This window comes from Panthera onca, chromosome D2 (genome assembly GCF_046562875.1).
Source record: "Panthera onca isolate mPanOnc1 chromosome D2, mPanOnc1 haplotype 2, whole genome shotgun sequence".
NCBI lineage: Eukaryota > Metazoa > Chordata > Mammalia > Carnivora > Felidae > Panthera > Panthera onca.
Window position 1 is genome coordinate 58,311,845 of NC_138349.1, and position 15,215 is coordinate 58,327,059.

At 38.9% G+C, this 15,215-nt stretch overlaps 2 protein-coding genes across 5 annotated transcripts in view; one reads left to right on the plus strand and one right to left on the minus strand.

Annotated features, from left to right (window-relative positions):
• Positions 1 to 1,641: 1,641 nt before the first annotated feature.
• Positions 1,642 to 3,808, plus strand: ATOH7 (atonal bHLH transcription factor 7). Its single transcript, XM_060642603.3, has one exon. The coding sequence runs from the start codon at positions 1,743 to 1,745 to the stop codon at positions 2,199 to 2,201; it is 459 nt and encodes a 152-aa protein (XP_060498586.1). The 5' UTR covers positions 1,642 to 1,742; the 3' UTR covers positions 2,202 to 3,808.
• Positions 3,809 to 5,979: 2,171 nt separating this feature from the next.
• The window catches only part of MYPN (myopalladin), a 127,057-nt gene continuing 117,821 nt past the window's right edge, over positions 5,980 to 15,215 (minus strand). For all 4 annotated transcript variants that reach the window (XM_078434313.2, XM_060642605.3, XM_060642606.3 and 1 more), the window contains one exon: positions 5,980 to 14,884. In XM_078434313.2, coding sequence (XP_078290439.1) covers positions 14,715 to 14,884 — 170 coding nt within the window. In that variant the 3' untranslated portion in view covers positions 5,980 to 14,714. The remainder of the gene's footprint in view (positions 14,885 to 15,215) is intronic.

Here is a 15,215-nt window from a genome sequence, read left to right on the forward strand (position 1 = left end):
CATGTTACTCAACTTCATTTTACTGTCATTGCTTCAGCTGGGGATTAATCAACTATTTATGGGAAGACTGGACTTGGGAGGCAAAGGTGGGGGAAGAAAGTTATAGTAAAAAGACTCCTAATTTGTGAGTTTGTTGAAAATTTAATTAAACAAAAATATCTGAGAATAATGCTAACATAATCCATGTTTTAAAAGGAGAGAGAACATACTTGGTATTCCTGAAGAATCCAGAAATGATCTTGGCTTGTATCTATTTGGAGCTGGTTTCTTTGCCACTTTACTCTTCCTTAAGAGCTAGAAAAAAGCTGTGATGGGAAAATCAAGTTAATGGGTTCTCTGTATAAATCAGATCATTATCAGTAGTGGAAATCATGCTTCATTATTGTTCCTGAGGACAGCTGATACAACTGAAACATCCAAGTAGTATGAAATATTTATAGCTTTATGAGGTAGGGAAAAAAAATCTTCCATTAGGAATTGTTTTTTAACATCTCACAAATTACTTGGATGTTTCCATTTTGCACATATATGTGCATTATGATTAGTTTTATTAGACTTAAATATCAAATTAAATAATTACCTTCTCAATATATGTCCCCAAATATTTATGAACCTCTTTCAGGGGAAATGGTGTATAAATTCTCAGTTAATTTGGTTAAGTATCCAAACTCATGCAATCCAATTATATAATTAGAATGTTATTTTTTGATATAACATTAATATCTTTTGATATGTTATAATAAATTATTCTGCACAAAACAGCCAAATTATTTGCACACTAAAATTCCAGGTCTGCAATATTCGGGCCTGCTAATTTGTCACAACTTACTTAATAGCTAAAATTAAAATGTCAATATATTAGATCAGCATTAACCAAAACTGTCATACATCTTGACAAAGCTAAATCTTCTTATATTAAACTTCTAATAGATCTCATAATTCCAAGACCAACATGTTCACGCAAATGATTTCTAATAATTTTAAAACCTCGGTTAAGTTTTTGATATGTAAGTTGCCTGTTAATATGGGAAAAGATGGACCAAATTCTTCCCCACCCCCACCCTGTTATGCTTTTGGGGACAGCCAGGCCACTCCAGATGGTGTGTTACTGTTAGACATAGCTTTGGAGAAACTTCAACAGACGAAGGCTGTAATGTCAGGATTTTGCTGTGCGTCGTCCCCCTTCCCCCCTGCAGTTCCCAGGGTAGGAAGGTGCTGAGATGGAAGCCGAGGGACGCCCGCCCACCTGCCACCACCTGTTCCCTCCCTCAGCCCTCTGCTATAAATTCTCCTCCTTCAAAGATTCACCCAGCACTCTCCGACAGCTACTGAGGAAAACCGCTTCTTCCCTATCTGAGCATCTGGAAAGATTCCGTCTTCCTGAAAAAGAAGCCTCAGGCTTTCCCAGAGGACTTGAAAGGCCTTCCCTAAACCAGCCACACCAAATTCCGCAGCAAGAAGGTTCCCTTCTCTTTTCCAACTTCACGTTGGGAAAATGACTTTCTCTTCAGCATCTCAGTTTCCCCTAAATTTGGGCCAGTGAAAAGACATCAATCTGGTTATCCAGTAGGACAGAAGCGGGGTCCCGTACTCCCCACTGTTAACTCTAATTCCAAGCGAGTTGCTTTGTGTATGACTTACTTGCTCAGAAGAGCCACGTTGGGGAGCCGCTCAATAGACGAGCTCGCGCACACGTCCTAAGCGGGCGAGTGAGCTCAGCGCCTCCCTCCTTCGGGACGGGGATGAAGTCCTGCAAGCCCAGCAACCCAGCGGCGGCACCGCGCGCCGCGCCCCCGTGCGCAGGCGGCGCCGAGTGCGCGGGTACGTGCGCCGGGGCCGGCCGGCTGGAGAGCGCGGCGCGCAGGCGCCTGGCGGCCAACGCGCGTGAGCGCCGTCGAATGCAGGGACTCAACACGGCCTTCGACCGCCTGCGCCGGGTGGTGCCCCAGTGGGGCCAGGATAAAAAGCTGTCCAAGTATGAGACCTTGCAGATGGCGCTGAGCTACATCATGGCGCTGACCCGCATCCTGGCCGAGGCCGAGCGATTCGGCTCCGAGCGGGACTGGGTCAGTCTCCACTGTGAGCATTTTGGCCGCGACCACTACCTTCCGTTCGCGGGCGCGAAGCTGCCGGGTGAGGGTGAGCCCTACGGCCAGAGGCTCTTCGGCTTCCAGCCGGAGCCCTTCCAGATGGCCAGTTAGGGCGCGCGGCCCTGCCAGGGTGAGACGCACAGCGATCGAGCACCGGACCTATCGGAATCGTAGCCCTTTCCCCAGTAGGTGGCCTAGGATGCATTCTTAGCATAAAATAGAAAACTTTCAGATTACTTTTATTCGCATCACCAGTCTTATGGACACGATTTTATTGCCTTTCTGTTTTCCTCCTCAATCAGCATTTTGTAGGTTTCATTATTGGATCTTGTGAATGGTTTTGATTGCTGTGAAAATAATGTTCTCTCCCCTTTTTTGGACTAGTTTAAGGGAAAACAGTCTTAAGAAAAAATAGGATTAGGCTATACTGCAGTTTTAGTCCTCAGAGAAATAATCGCTTTCTTAAACTTAGTAAGTTTGACCTGTTCGGGTGAAGTTACAATATCCATTACTTGTGTATGCTTAAAAGAGCTTCCTTCCCGTCGTGTAAATGCATTTATGCTTAGTGCATTGTGTGTGTATGCATGAAGTAGTCATACTTTTTTTTTTTTTTGTAGAGTACATGGGCGTGAGTGCTCTGTATTTTTTAAATGTATACATTATTAAAATATAGATTTTGTAATATATAAGTAAAAATGTGGGTTTGTTTTTCATGCCAAATGCCCTGCTAGTTTCCTGATGCCAATAAAGGCCTATTGGGGCTGATCGTATTGAGTGCTTTCCTGAGTAAAGATGTGGAATGTTTAAATCTAATTGCACTGATTGGCAAATGTGCCCTTTTGTAATACTTAGTTAAAAAAAAGACAAGTTGATGAGAGTACAAGTAATTAATTTGAAAGCTTTCTCTGTGAGTTTATATATATATATAAAACTAGCACTGAGGAATAAAAAAATGTTGCTTTTGTAAGTGATTCCCTTTTAATCAGTGCAAGTTGAGCGTAAAGGACATCACTACCAAGGCTAATCAAGATTGGGGCAAAATAATATGCATAATATTGGTTTGAATTACTTTTATAAATTTGCTTAACCATTGGATGAATAAATCAAACCCTTAATGTAAAGAATGACTTGGTCAGCAGCACTACATGCATTTGGGAGAAATTAGAAATAATAATTTAAAAAAGCAGGACTCTTTAAGTTATGTGTGCATTTGGCATTTGTCACAAGACAACAGAAAAAGCAGTGACATCCCCCAAACTTATTATGGATTCCAACGCCTAACATCAGATGCAGCCACCTGTTTGCAGTTTATCTATAGAAATTCAACATAGAATTTTTTATTGTTTTAGTTATCCCTAATTATCAAAATCCATTTGGTTTGTAATGAATGAAGATATCTTCCGCAGGGCATAAACTTAAACTTACAAAATTGCAAGTGTGTCTCTAGAAAGCTCTGAGAAACCAGTGCTGAATTTCCCTTTCCTTCTGATATCTGTTAATAAGAAACTGAGGAGGGTTCAGGACTTTGCTTCCTCACTGCAAATTAGAGAGTAAAATGTTTAGCCTCTTCAACAGCTCTTAGAAGACACTGTAGTTGAGCAGAGTACACAGCTCTAGAAGAGATGATGCCAGGACCCCTTTCTAGCCTTACACCACACTGCAGTCTGCATTTGAACCAACAGCAAGGCTCTGGGTATCTGTCTTCCTCACAGACTCAAAATTATTTATTTAGACTCAAAAAAGCTTCAGTAATAACTCCAGTAAGTTTGTAGAGTTTGAGAATATATAAAATCAGTGCTAAAACGTTTTAATCAGGAAAGTTCTCAAAAATGTATTAAGATGGAGTCCTGTTTCAGGTAGGGTTCATAGCCCACTCTCTAAACTGTAAATACCTTGTCGAAGAGAACCGTGGTTTTCATTTTATCTCTTTCAGTATAGAAGTTTTAGAATAAACTCTCAATAAATATTTCTTTTTGGTTATTAACAATAGTAGCTTCTTAATGAAATTGAACAATTAAAAAGATGGGATTCTAATCCCATGCCTCTTCTTCCACATCCCCATTCTCCAATAAGAGTGGGAATCTGTCTGTTAAATATTTTGCCTATAACTGGCTGTTCTGTGTTTTTGAAATCTCTGGAAGCAATTTAGCTCTTACCAAATCCCTAGGCTTTCCCCCACCCCCCAACTTAATGTACTATTTTTTTCCTGGAAGACATTTGAGGGAGAGGTAAATGGGTCTCAGTGATTCAAATCCGGTCTTTGGTAAAACTCCTAAAACTGTATGTTGGGAAATCCATCATGGTTTATCAACTTGGGTAGCAGAAGTGTAAAATCTTTTGAAGATTCATATATTATTATACATAATAGATTTTAGATTACCAAGCCACCTAATAGTTGCTATAGTATTCCATACTGTCCACCTTTGAAAAATCTGTGTTGTTTCTAGTTTGACAACAAGGCATATCAAATTCAAAAGGATTCTTTTATCTGGGCTCCCTTAAAAAATATTATCAAGCACCTACTCATTCAGAGTATAGCTGAATGCTGCAGCAGTGTGGTACCAATAACATATGCCATGAGAACTCTTAAGGGGGGCATTAAATAATAAAATTAGACTCACCTGAGCAGGTTTTCAGTTTGATTAGTTATTATCTGGGTTCTTCCTAGGTGTTAGCTGGAGGTTGAATCCCCAAACCCTGGGGTCAGAAGTCTTGAAGAACCATATACAAATGAACAGGGCTATCAAGATAGGAAAGGCCATCCAAACCAGTGGTTCACAATCCTGTCTGCTCGTTAGAATCACACCTAGGAGTCTCGAAAAAAAATACCAAGTCGGGGCTCCCAGCTTAAAAATTGATTTGACTGCTCCAAGGTGAGGCTTGGACATAGATAGTTTAAAATTCTCCCCAGGTGATTCTAATGGGCTGTCAGTGTTAAGAACCACTTAATCAATATGTACTACCACACCATTAACCTAATTACCAAAAACTGATGGTATTGACTTCCCACTTTTTGTATTTGTAGATGTTAAGAAGGATCCGGCTATCTTTCTTAACATCCAATACAGCCCGTTTCATAGTTAATGAGATGGCCTTTATACTAATGAAGATCTAAAATTTCTGTGAGATATGAGCCAGATACAATGTGTTTGGTTGTGATTAATAGAACTGTAGGATTCAACAATTAAGGCTTACTTAAATTTTGCCATCTTCTAGTGAAAACAAAGTGCTGTTTTTTGAATGTGGGTAGCCTCTGCTCCTCTGCTTAGGCATTACTAAAGATACCTCTTTTTGCTACCTATAGGTGAAAAAAATTTCAAAGGCATACAAAGCCATAAATATATGACCTATCTTCTCACATGGATATACACCTATTCCCCTCTCTGGTCATGAATACAAGTGGGTACAAACTTTAACAATTGTTTCATTGAAGTAACACAGGTCTTTTGGATTGTCTTTAAAAAAAAAAAATATATATATATATATACACATACATATATATATATACATATATATATACACACACATATATGTACATATATATATACATAGAGAGAGAAGTTTACTTTTTCCCTTTCTTTTTTTTTTATTAGCGTGAGAAGGGGAGGGGGCAGAGGGAGAGAGAGAGAATCTTAAGCAGGCTCCATGCTCAGTGAGGAACCTGACACGGGGCTCCATCCCTCGACCCTTGGATCATGACTCGAGCTGAAATCAAGAGTTGGACACTCCATTGACTGAGTTACCCAGACACTTCTGGATTGCTATTTTAAACTGGCAGTGTATCCAAAAAATACCTGAGCTGAAAGAAAACCACTGAGAGCAAGAATTTACCTACCTTACATACAAAGTCTGGAACCAAAATACAATACAAAACAAACCCAACAATTAATTGAGAATAAATAAAATTTTATTTAATGAATAAAGAAACAGTCCATCACATCCTCTAAATCACTTTTTAAAACATCTAGGTTGAATTAAATACAGTTCTTAATTATTAATTTTCTTCTTCTAATTGCAAAGTCTCCAAACAACACAACCCCCAACAAATCTTTAAGAAAGCAGAACTAGGAAACAGTAACAGTGTCATGGAGATGATGTGGTCTATCGGAATACAGTACCATATACCTTCTGAAGAAAGACACAGTTTATGCTCACAAACATTTTGGCTTAAGCAATGACTTGCTTTCAGTTCCACAGAATATCTAACATGCACGATGCAGAAGAACAAGAATAAAAGCTAAGATCCATCAATTGGTTTTTAATAATGGAAACAAAACATACAGTTTATGTAATTCACACATTTCAAAATGGCTGCTATCATAGTTTTTCCATTAGGATTTCAATAACCAAAAAAGTACTTTAGAAAATAAGTTGACTCAAGCTTCCTAAGATGGAAGCATACCATATTTGTAAGAGGCATCTCCTGATTCTGACTGAACTATGTTAACTATGGGTGTTCCATGCCTCAGTTGAAGTGTGTGTGTGTGTGTGTGTGTACATGCCTATGGCCACATGTACATCCTTTGTCAGTCCTCATGGCTGAAATGAATCATTGGGGTTAAATTCAGACTTGATGTAGCTGAGAATGCAAAAACAGAGGCTGAAGGGTATGTTCATTTTTGTGGAGCCATTTCTGTTATCCTAATAAAGTTGATTCATTTCATCGTAAGGCCATGACATGCTATAGCATAGAACATTTTTTCACTGGGGTCTGGAATAGTACAATGAAGTTGTCCTGAACTGCTTAAGCCAGAAAGGAGTACAGGAACTCCTTTGCTATTTCTTTGTGTGCTGCAAAGTCATTATTTCCACTAGCTTCAATTGTGGACATAAGAGTCAGAATTTCTGTAGGCTATTCTACCTATGCCAAAATAAATTTTCCTGGAATCTGCCTGCAGAAAGCAGACAGAATATTTCTTGAATTCATTTGATTTTTCTCTAGATTCTTTTTTTTTTTAAGCTGCATACCATATTGGAAGAAGATTCCACCATTATGTGCTGCTCTTCTAAAGAAAAACAAAGTAGTTGGGCAAGAAAGAAATGTGAACTTTTTAAGCACATTTATTTACTTTGGAGAAAAATATTTTAAACATTTCTCTTGGAATAATAAATTGCTATTACTTATATATAAATTCTTCATAAATATTTGTTTATCCTATCTTCCATCCTGGAAAATGTTCAATCAAGTATTTTGCTTATTTTACAGATAAAGAAACAGAGACCTCACAGTGATAGAAAAATTAGAGAGTGTGTATGAAATTTTTTCTAATAATTTATTAGAATTATTAAAATCTCCTTTTAATTAGGAATTCACCTAAGAAGTCCTAGAAATGAGCTCTCCTAATGCTATTAAGTAGTTTACATATTTTTTTTTAATCTCGACAAGAAGGTAATGAAGGGAGAAGGGTAGGTTAAGAAACTCAATGCTAAAGCTCGGAAAAAGTAAGTGAAAATCAGAAAAGAAGATAAGGTGTTCTGAAGTAAAAATACTGAAAAAGTAAAATTTAATTTACCCATGTGCTTTAAAAAATACAGTTGCATTAAAATGATTTCATTTGAATTGTTTTAGGGTTTTAACTCTCCAACACAATAAAACCTTTTATACATACACATTTAGTAATCTTTTGGTAGTCAATACTAACATATAATTCACTGAATCGTGCACTATTACTAATTGTGGGAAAGTTACAAGAATCTGCTAGCTTGCAGATAACTCACTGAATCTGTAGAAACATTGGGTTCTTTGGAATTTTGGAACATTGATCAATTCACTCTTACCATATGAAAAGAACTCCTGTTTCTTATGGATATTAAAACACATCTTTTTAAAGTAATCTCTACACCCAACATGGGTCCCGGACTCACAACCCCCAACATCAGGAGTCACATGCTCTACCAGCTGAGCTAGTCAGGTGCCCCCAAACACCTCTTTATTGTAACAAAACTATACTTGTATCTTCATTTATTTCCAATCTAAATTGGTCAAGCCTCTCCACGCCCATCTTTCCCATCTTAAGTCTCATTTTTAAACTGTCTCTGTTAAGTTAGGAGGCAGAATGAATTTTTATCTTAGAGAGTTAAAGACTATTCTATAAGTAGTCTACTGGATTTGCAAGATATTTTAGAAAGATTAAAACCTAGTTATCTTTCTGTTGCTCTGTTGATATTTAACCAGATTATAGCTCATGTTGTAATTTATACAATTTGAATAAGAATAATTCTAAAAAATCACTTTCAAGTGTCAAATATATTTGTACATTAAAAAATTGAGGGTAGCTGGGTACCTCCATTGGCTAAGCGTTTGACTCTTGATTTTGGCTAAGGTCTTGATCTCGCGGTTCATGAAATTGAGCCCCATGTCAGGCTTTGTGCTGAGAGTGCAAATCCTGCTTGGGATTCTCTCCCTCTCTCTGCCCCTCTCTTGCTTGTGTGCATGCGCATGCTCTTTTCTCTCAAAATAAATAAACGTAAAAAAAGTTGGTTGAATCATCATCAAAAAGTAATCTTTAAACCTAGAAACTAGAACTGTTTTCTTCATTTTAAAGAAAATGTACATTTATTTCAGCCTTAAAGTACTTATTTTGTCAACTAGTGTTGAAATCTTTTAATTTTTATTATTAGGGAAACATTTTCCATTCACTGATATGTTAAAATCTTCTAGCAAATTAGTGTTTATATGCCTCTACAGTATAGCCATTTTCTTTTTGCTTACTCTCAGCATTTATGGCACAGTTCTCAGAGGATTGAAAAGTGTGTTCTTTCTCTATTTCTTGCAATTTCAAGGCTATTGCTCTTTGGAGTTTGAGGTGGCCATTATTTACCTATTAACAAGGGGCAGACTGTTTATCATTCTGTAGTATCAGGTATGCTAACTAATATAATTAGAAATAAGAGGCAAACATATTTTCAACAAATATGCATTTTTTTTGCACTGCACAGATTTTTAAAAACATGGTATTAGCAACTTTTTTAGCATACTGATGACCGCTGCATTGTCAAAGTTTAGAAGATGCTTGGCATTCTTCAGCAGTGTTTCAGTAATTAACTTTCTGAAATATTGATCCACATAAAACAAGAAAAGGCAATTAGTGGTGAAAAAGACTTCAACAAGCTTATTGTAATCTAAGTAACTCTTCGTCTTGTTGGTAAGGCACATTGATTTTTTACTCAACTGTCTGTGGAAATACTTGGAGGCCAGGCTACCCAAAGACCCTGGAAGGGACCTTGAATAAAGGTCATTATTAGGAAATTTGCCTTTGAGTTTACAACCAACTTATAAATAGCCCATTTACAAACAGACTCAGGCCAGGATCTCAGCTTGGAAGTTACTTTGGGAATGTGTGGGGAGGAGGAAGATAGGAGGAGGCTGCGATCAACAAGAATAATTTGGATGTCTGACCCAATTGATTTCTAGACCTCCCTTCCCAATCTGATTTTTTTTTTCACACTTTGCCAGCAATTCTGTCAATTAGAAGTTGATGGCAGTAAGAAGGCAACTACTTAAAAAAATGCAGCCCCTCTGTGAAGTTAAAAGACCGTCAGGCATTCAGAATTTGTTCAACTGAACTGCTTTCTTCTGACCATTGTGCCAAGATGCCTGGAACTGGAGTTGGATCATTTTGGAACATGAAGCATGCTGACAGGCTGTGAGGATGGGGTGAGATGGGATGGGTTACCACAGCAGGGGGATTATAGAACATAGAGCACAGGGCATCAGGGGAGAAAAACACAGAATGAGGGATAGATACAGAAAAGACCTTAGGCATGCTTTAGCTTTGACACATCATAGATACACAAAAGGAGGAAGTAGTCTTTCTTCTCTTATTGGCTGCTTTGCCTGGATCCTATTCTTGGGACCATAGTCCAATTAGGTATAATAGATATTGTAACTCAGTCATGAATTAAACAGGCTTTACTGAATTCACTTGGGAATCTAGAATTGGGTGTTCTGTGTGGAAAGAAATCTATTCTGAGTTTTACACAACCAATTTACAAGTGAACATCTGAGGATTTGAACATCATTTGAGGATTATCCAAATTAACCTATCCCTACAAAAGTCAGGTTTTGACTCTGCTGGGAATTATTCTTCATGGTATGTTTCATTCAGAGCTCTAGCTCTATCTACTGCTGGTCTCTTGACTATTTGATTTCTCATCGGATACTTACAAAAGTTAAGAGAGGAATAAAAAGAGAAAGATGCATTGAAACCAGTTCCACTATTTGGTAATTCTGATTAAAACCTTCCCTTAGTGAAGGGAGCTATGTTTCAAAAAGGCAACTTCATCTAAATGGCACATTTCCCTTCTTCATTTTCCCTTTGATCCCCATTTCCATGACTAATCAAGTCATGAAAAGCCCTTCAAGTTGTTTGGAGAGAAGGTTGCTTATCGGACTGGTATGGCTTTTTGAAACAAAGGGCCAGACAAATTGCATCAACTTTCCCTCTTTCCCTCGTCCATTTTTGAAGGTTTTTGAGCTTTCTTTGGGGGCTTCATGAATGCTACATGTCTAATGAGTGTTGCACAAAATAGTAGGGTCTAATAAGGCCAAAGTGTGGTTATTTCTACTTTCTAGGCATGCACTATATGTACAAGGAGGGAGTATGTTCTTTACCAGTGCCCAAACTATTGCTTTATGCCATTGGCAGGCATCCCTTTGGACCTTTCTGGGTAAGTTCTGAAATTATTCTTCTCAACCTTGCCTGCTCTTTGGAATCACCTGGGAAGCTTTAAAAGATACTGATGCTATGTCATAACTCCGGAGCTTATGACTTACTGATCTGGGGCTGTGGCCTGGGTATTGAGATTTTTAGAAGCTCCCCAGGAGATTCTGTTGTGCAGCCCAGATTAAGAACCACTGCTCTAGGGGTTCCTGGGTAGCTCAGTCAGTTAAGTGTCTGACTCTTGGTTTCGGCTCAAGTCATGATCTCATGGTTCATGGGATCGAGCCCCCATCAGGCTCTGCACAGTGCAGAGCCTGCTTGGGATTCTCCCTCTCTCTCTCTCTCTCTCTGCCCCTCCCCTGCTCTCTCTCTCTCTCAAAATAAATAAAATAAACTTAAAAAATAGAATCACTGCTCTAGACTCAATTTTATATAGAAACATACTTACATAGAATTTTTAAGTTCAATGTAGGTCAATGAAAATTTTTGAGTGCCTACTCTGTATAAGGTACATGACAAACTTTTGACACAGTCCATACCAACAGTAGCTAAAACCTAGTATAGGCAAGACTGGCTAGTGCAAGGGGAGGGGACAGGAAGGTATATAGAGGCTATATTTTATATAAAATACTATACAAGGTCATCTTTTTCTCAATTCAAGAAACTCACTATAAGTTTTCAAAGAAAGTAGAATTGTATTTGGGTGAGGTCTGGGGGATTGGAAAATACTTTACAGAAGTAGTGACATTTCACATGAACTTTAAGGAACAGGTAAGATTTCCATAGGTAGTGGTTGGGGAAAAAGCCTTCCATCTAGAAGCAAAAGAGAGGCATTTGGCTGGAAAGCAGGGGACTGTGTTAGGTTTGCCACCACATTGGGTGTGTTTTCTGAGGAATGGGTGACAGACTTTGGGATCATAGTGGACAAAGCCTTGAATATCCCAGGGCAGGAGAGCTGGTACTTGATTTGGCTCCAGGAAGCCATTGGGGGTTTGAAATTGGGGCATAACATGACTGGAACGGTAATTCAGGAAGAAAGAGCTGATGCAGATCTGGGCTGGGTTTGAATGGGAGAAACAGCAGGAACAGAGGTAGAAAGGCCACTTAGAAGTTCTTTATTATGGTTGAAGTCAGAAATATTGAGGGAAATTAAAGTAATGCAAGTCTGAACTGGAGAACTGCAAGGGGATGGAAAGAAAGGGCTGAACGTAAAAGAAATAATAGGGTTAGAATTAACAGGATCTATTAATTGATTGGCTAGAGGAAGCAAAAAGTGACTTGGATGCCTTTTATTTGGATTGCTAGGAATGTGATGGTGACATTAACAGAAATCCTTAAGCGAGGTTGAAGAATGTGTATGAAAGGGAAGGTGATGAATCTGATTTTGGACATGTTGAGTCCAAACATTTCCAGCTGACCCAAAATTTCTTATATAACTCTCCCTCATTATAATTGACTTCTAACAGACTTCTCAATGCAGGGCACGGATTTGTTCAACACAGTAGTTCTCAACAAAGGAGGATTCTGCCTCCTAGGAAACATATAGCCATGTCTGGAGACATTTTGGGTGGCCACAACTGGGGGATGGGCCACTATGTTCCTGGCATCTAGTGGTTAGAGGCCAGCGATGCTGCCTAACATTCTACACTGCACAAAGTCCCGGGCGACAAAGAATTATCCACCCCAAAATGTCAACAATGCTAGAGTCCAGAAACCCTGCATTATCATTATCCAATACTTGAAATTTCGGGAATTTTAGAGGTCTTATATTTTATGTTAGACAGCGCCATCCAGTGGCCAAATATATTTATCCTAGTTCTCGAACACTAAAAGGCGACGGATAAAAAATATTCAGAAAGCTAAGACATACAGAGATGAAAATTATCCTTTCATGGGAGGACTATTTAGGGTTTACAGAAATAGAGGTGATGGGGAGGTGAGGTATACAACTGTGAAGGAACAATCCTGGAGTTAGAAAGTTCTCTTTGGCTATGAGATTTCATAATAGAAGCTAACACAGAAACAGAACATTTTACAGAATGCATTCTGTATGAAACATATAGTATTTCATTACAGTTGCCTATGTTTTTAGTATTGTTCATGAATACATGAAAAAAATGAAACAAAGTCTACTAATTTCACCAAATAATTTACTGAAATCTTTATTTCTTAAGGATGTAACCTATGGCATTTTGTTTCATTAAGAAATAAAGATTTGAAGACATTAAGATGATTTTAGAGTCATAAAAAATATAGGATGAAAAGCACTAGAAACTTCTGTCTGATAAAGTATCTATTTCTTCCCCCTCCCAAAAGCAGCACTCTTTATGCCTTACATCTTACCTCCCCTGCTAGATTATAAGCTCCTTGAGGTCAGGGACTGTGTCTTATTCATATTTTCATATTTCCCACAGTTTCTAGCATAGCATCTTATACAGAGTAGACACACAAATGATTTTTTTTGAGTGAATGAATTTATTTTTATACTGGAAATCTTTGCCTTGAAGTGAAGAAAATTTCAAGCCTTTCTAAACAATGACTATTTGTTCATTCGAGTAAGATGCCAGCTGAGGGTGCCTGGATCAGAGAACACCAGACACTTGGGGACAGGGAATTGGTAACAGACACCTCCAATTGGTTTCACGGATGACTCTGGAGTAAACTGTGCTGTGATTACTATTCCCAGGGCAATTTTTGGACTGCTGTGTGAATTGCAGATTTCTCTATCTCATATAAGATTCATTCATCCAACAAATATCTATTGAATGTCTATTTGGGGCCAAACACTCTTCTAGGCACTGGGAATAATTGCAGTGAACTTAAGTCTAAAAATTCCTTAAGAGGAAGATTTTGAATAGGTGGGTCGGAATAAAGAGGCATATTCTCCTTTCCTCCCCCTTTTATGGTTAGCATGATATCTTCTATGCAGAAAATGCAAATTAATTATCTCACAAACAGTTCATACCTATTAAAGACCTCTCCCTCCAGAACCATTGCTCTTAGGGGGCAAGTGAAAACTGACAGGCTCCATCACCTTCTCTCCTTGTTTGCATCTCTCCCTTCCTTACTCCCTCATACACTTCCAGACTTTTGGGGAGGGAGGAGGGGAAGATGATGATGACTTTTGCATATTGAGCTAGTAGTTTAAAAAGGAACCCCACAGAAGTTTTTGTTGTTAGTTGGTTTACTAACAACCTTTTAGTTCTAGAATTTAGGGATGTGTAAAGTCAGAAAGAAAAACGACTCACCATTATATCCAGAAGACAATGGTGCAGACAGGCTAATGGGGCCTTGTTTTGGCTATAGAACAAGTGCACTGTGCAATATTGAGTGTTTCAGTGAATTTTTCGTATCTCAGGCACATTTTGGCACCTTATAATGTGGCTCAGTACACTCAGGATAAGTAAATCAAAAGTGCTTCTCCACATATGTGAGTTGTATGGCATGAGCTCTTAAGGCTAAGTAGAAGCTGATTAAAAGAATCCATCAAAACTACTGCTATGGATGTAATTGATGAAAGGTAATGGAGACCTCCCCACCTTTTTTCTTTGCATTACTGGTGAGTTAATGACACCTAAAGTCACTACTGTCTAACTCCTTTCAGCTCAAGCATATGGCGCCTCATTGCTCCTAGTAGGGCCTAAATATCCCTAACATAGCAGGGGGCAGGGGAGCATGCTAGCTTTTTCCCAAAGCAGTGGATGGCAGCTTCATGACATCTTTGGTTCATCTGTATTGTCTTCTCACATTTTTGTTGGAATCTTTAAAAGGCACAGCCCTACATCTTTCCCCCAGCTGAGACTGCAAGAGTCTCCAGCTGACTTATTCAAAGCACTTCTTGCCAAGGGTCCAGCAGCATGGGAACTTACTCAAATCCAGTTGCTTGGAAACCACTGTATCTGGCTTGTCCTCCTTCCCCCTCCACAGTCTGCCCCCTTATACAGCAGGCACCCAAACATTCCTAAAGTTCATCACTCTCCACTACACTCCGAGAAGAGCATGAATACACCATTGTGCTTTCCATGGAGGAGAAGGCAGAGAAAATGTCAAGTCCTTTACTGGTGAGAGATCCGTAGCGACTGCCACTGGGCCGGACAGACATGGGTGTTGGGATCTGCTGGTGCCACTGAGCTGGAAAATGGACCAAATAATGTGTTACAAAGGAATGCAGTCTAGCAGATACAGTGTATGGGTGTGTTCTGTCCTCATTCCAACACGTTCTCTAAAATGCACCATTTGTAAAAACAATAAGGTCTCTCCCCTGCTGTGAACTAGGCTGGCCATCTCTTATGCTCCTAATGCCAAAACTCTGGGACTATAAGAGTGGCTGACTAAGGTGATTTTTCAAAATATGACCTAGGATGGGGTCTTCCACGGGCAGTGTAGAAAGAGCTTCAGGCTCTCAAGAGAAGGTACCTGAGAAGGTAGAGACAAGAAACTTGAGGAAATGGAAGCCAAAAGA

What these genes read in the sequence shown, in the direction of transcription:
- ATOH7 (XM_060642603.3), top strand. Translation starts at nt 1,743, where the DNA reads ATGAAGTCCTGCAAGCCCAGCAACCCAGCGGCGGCACCGCGCGCCGCG.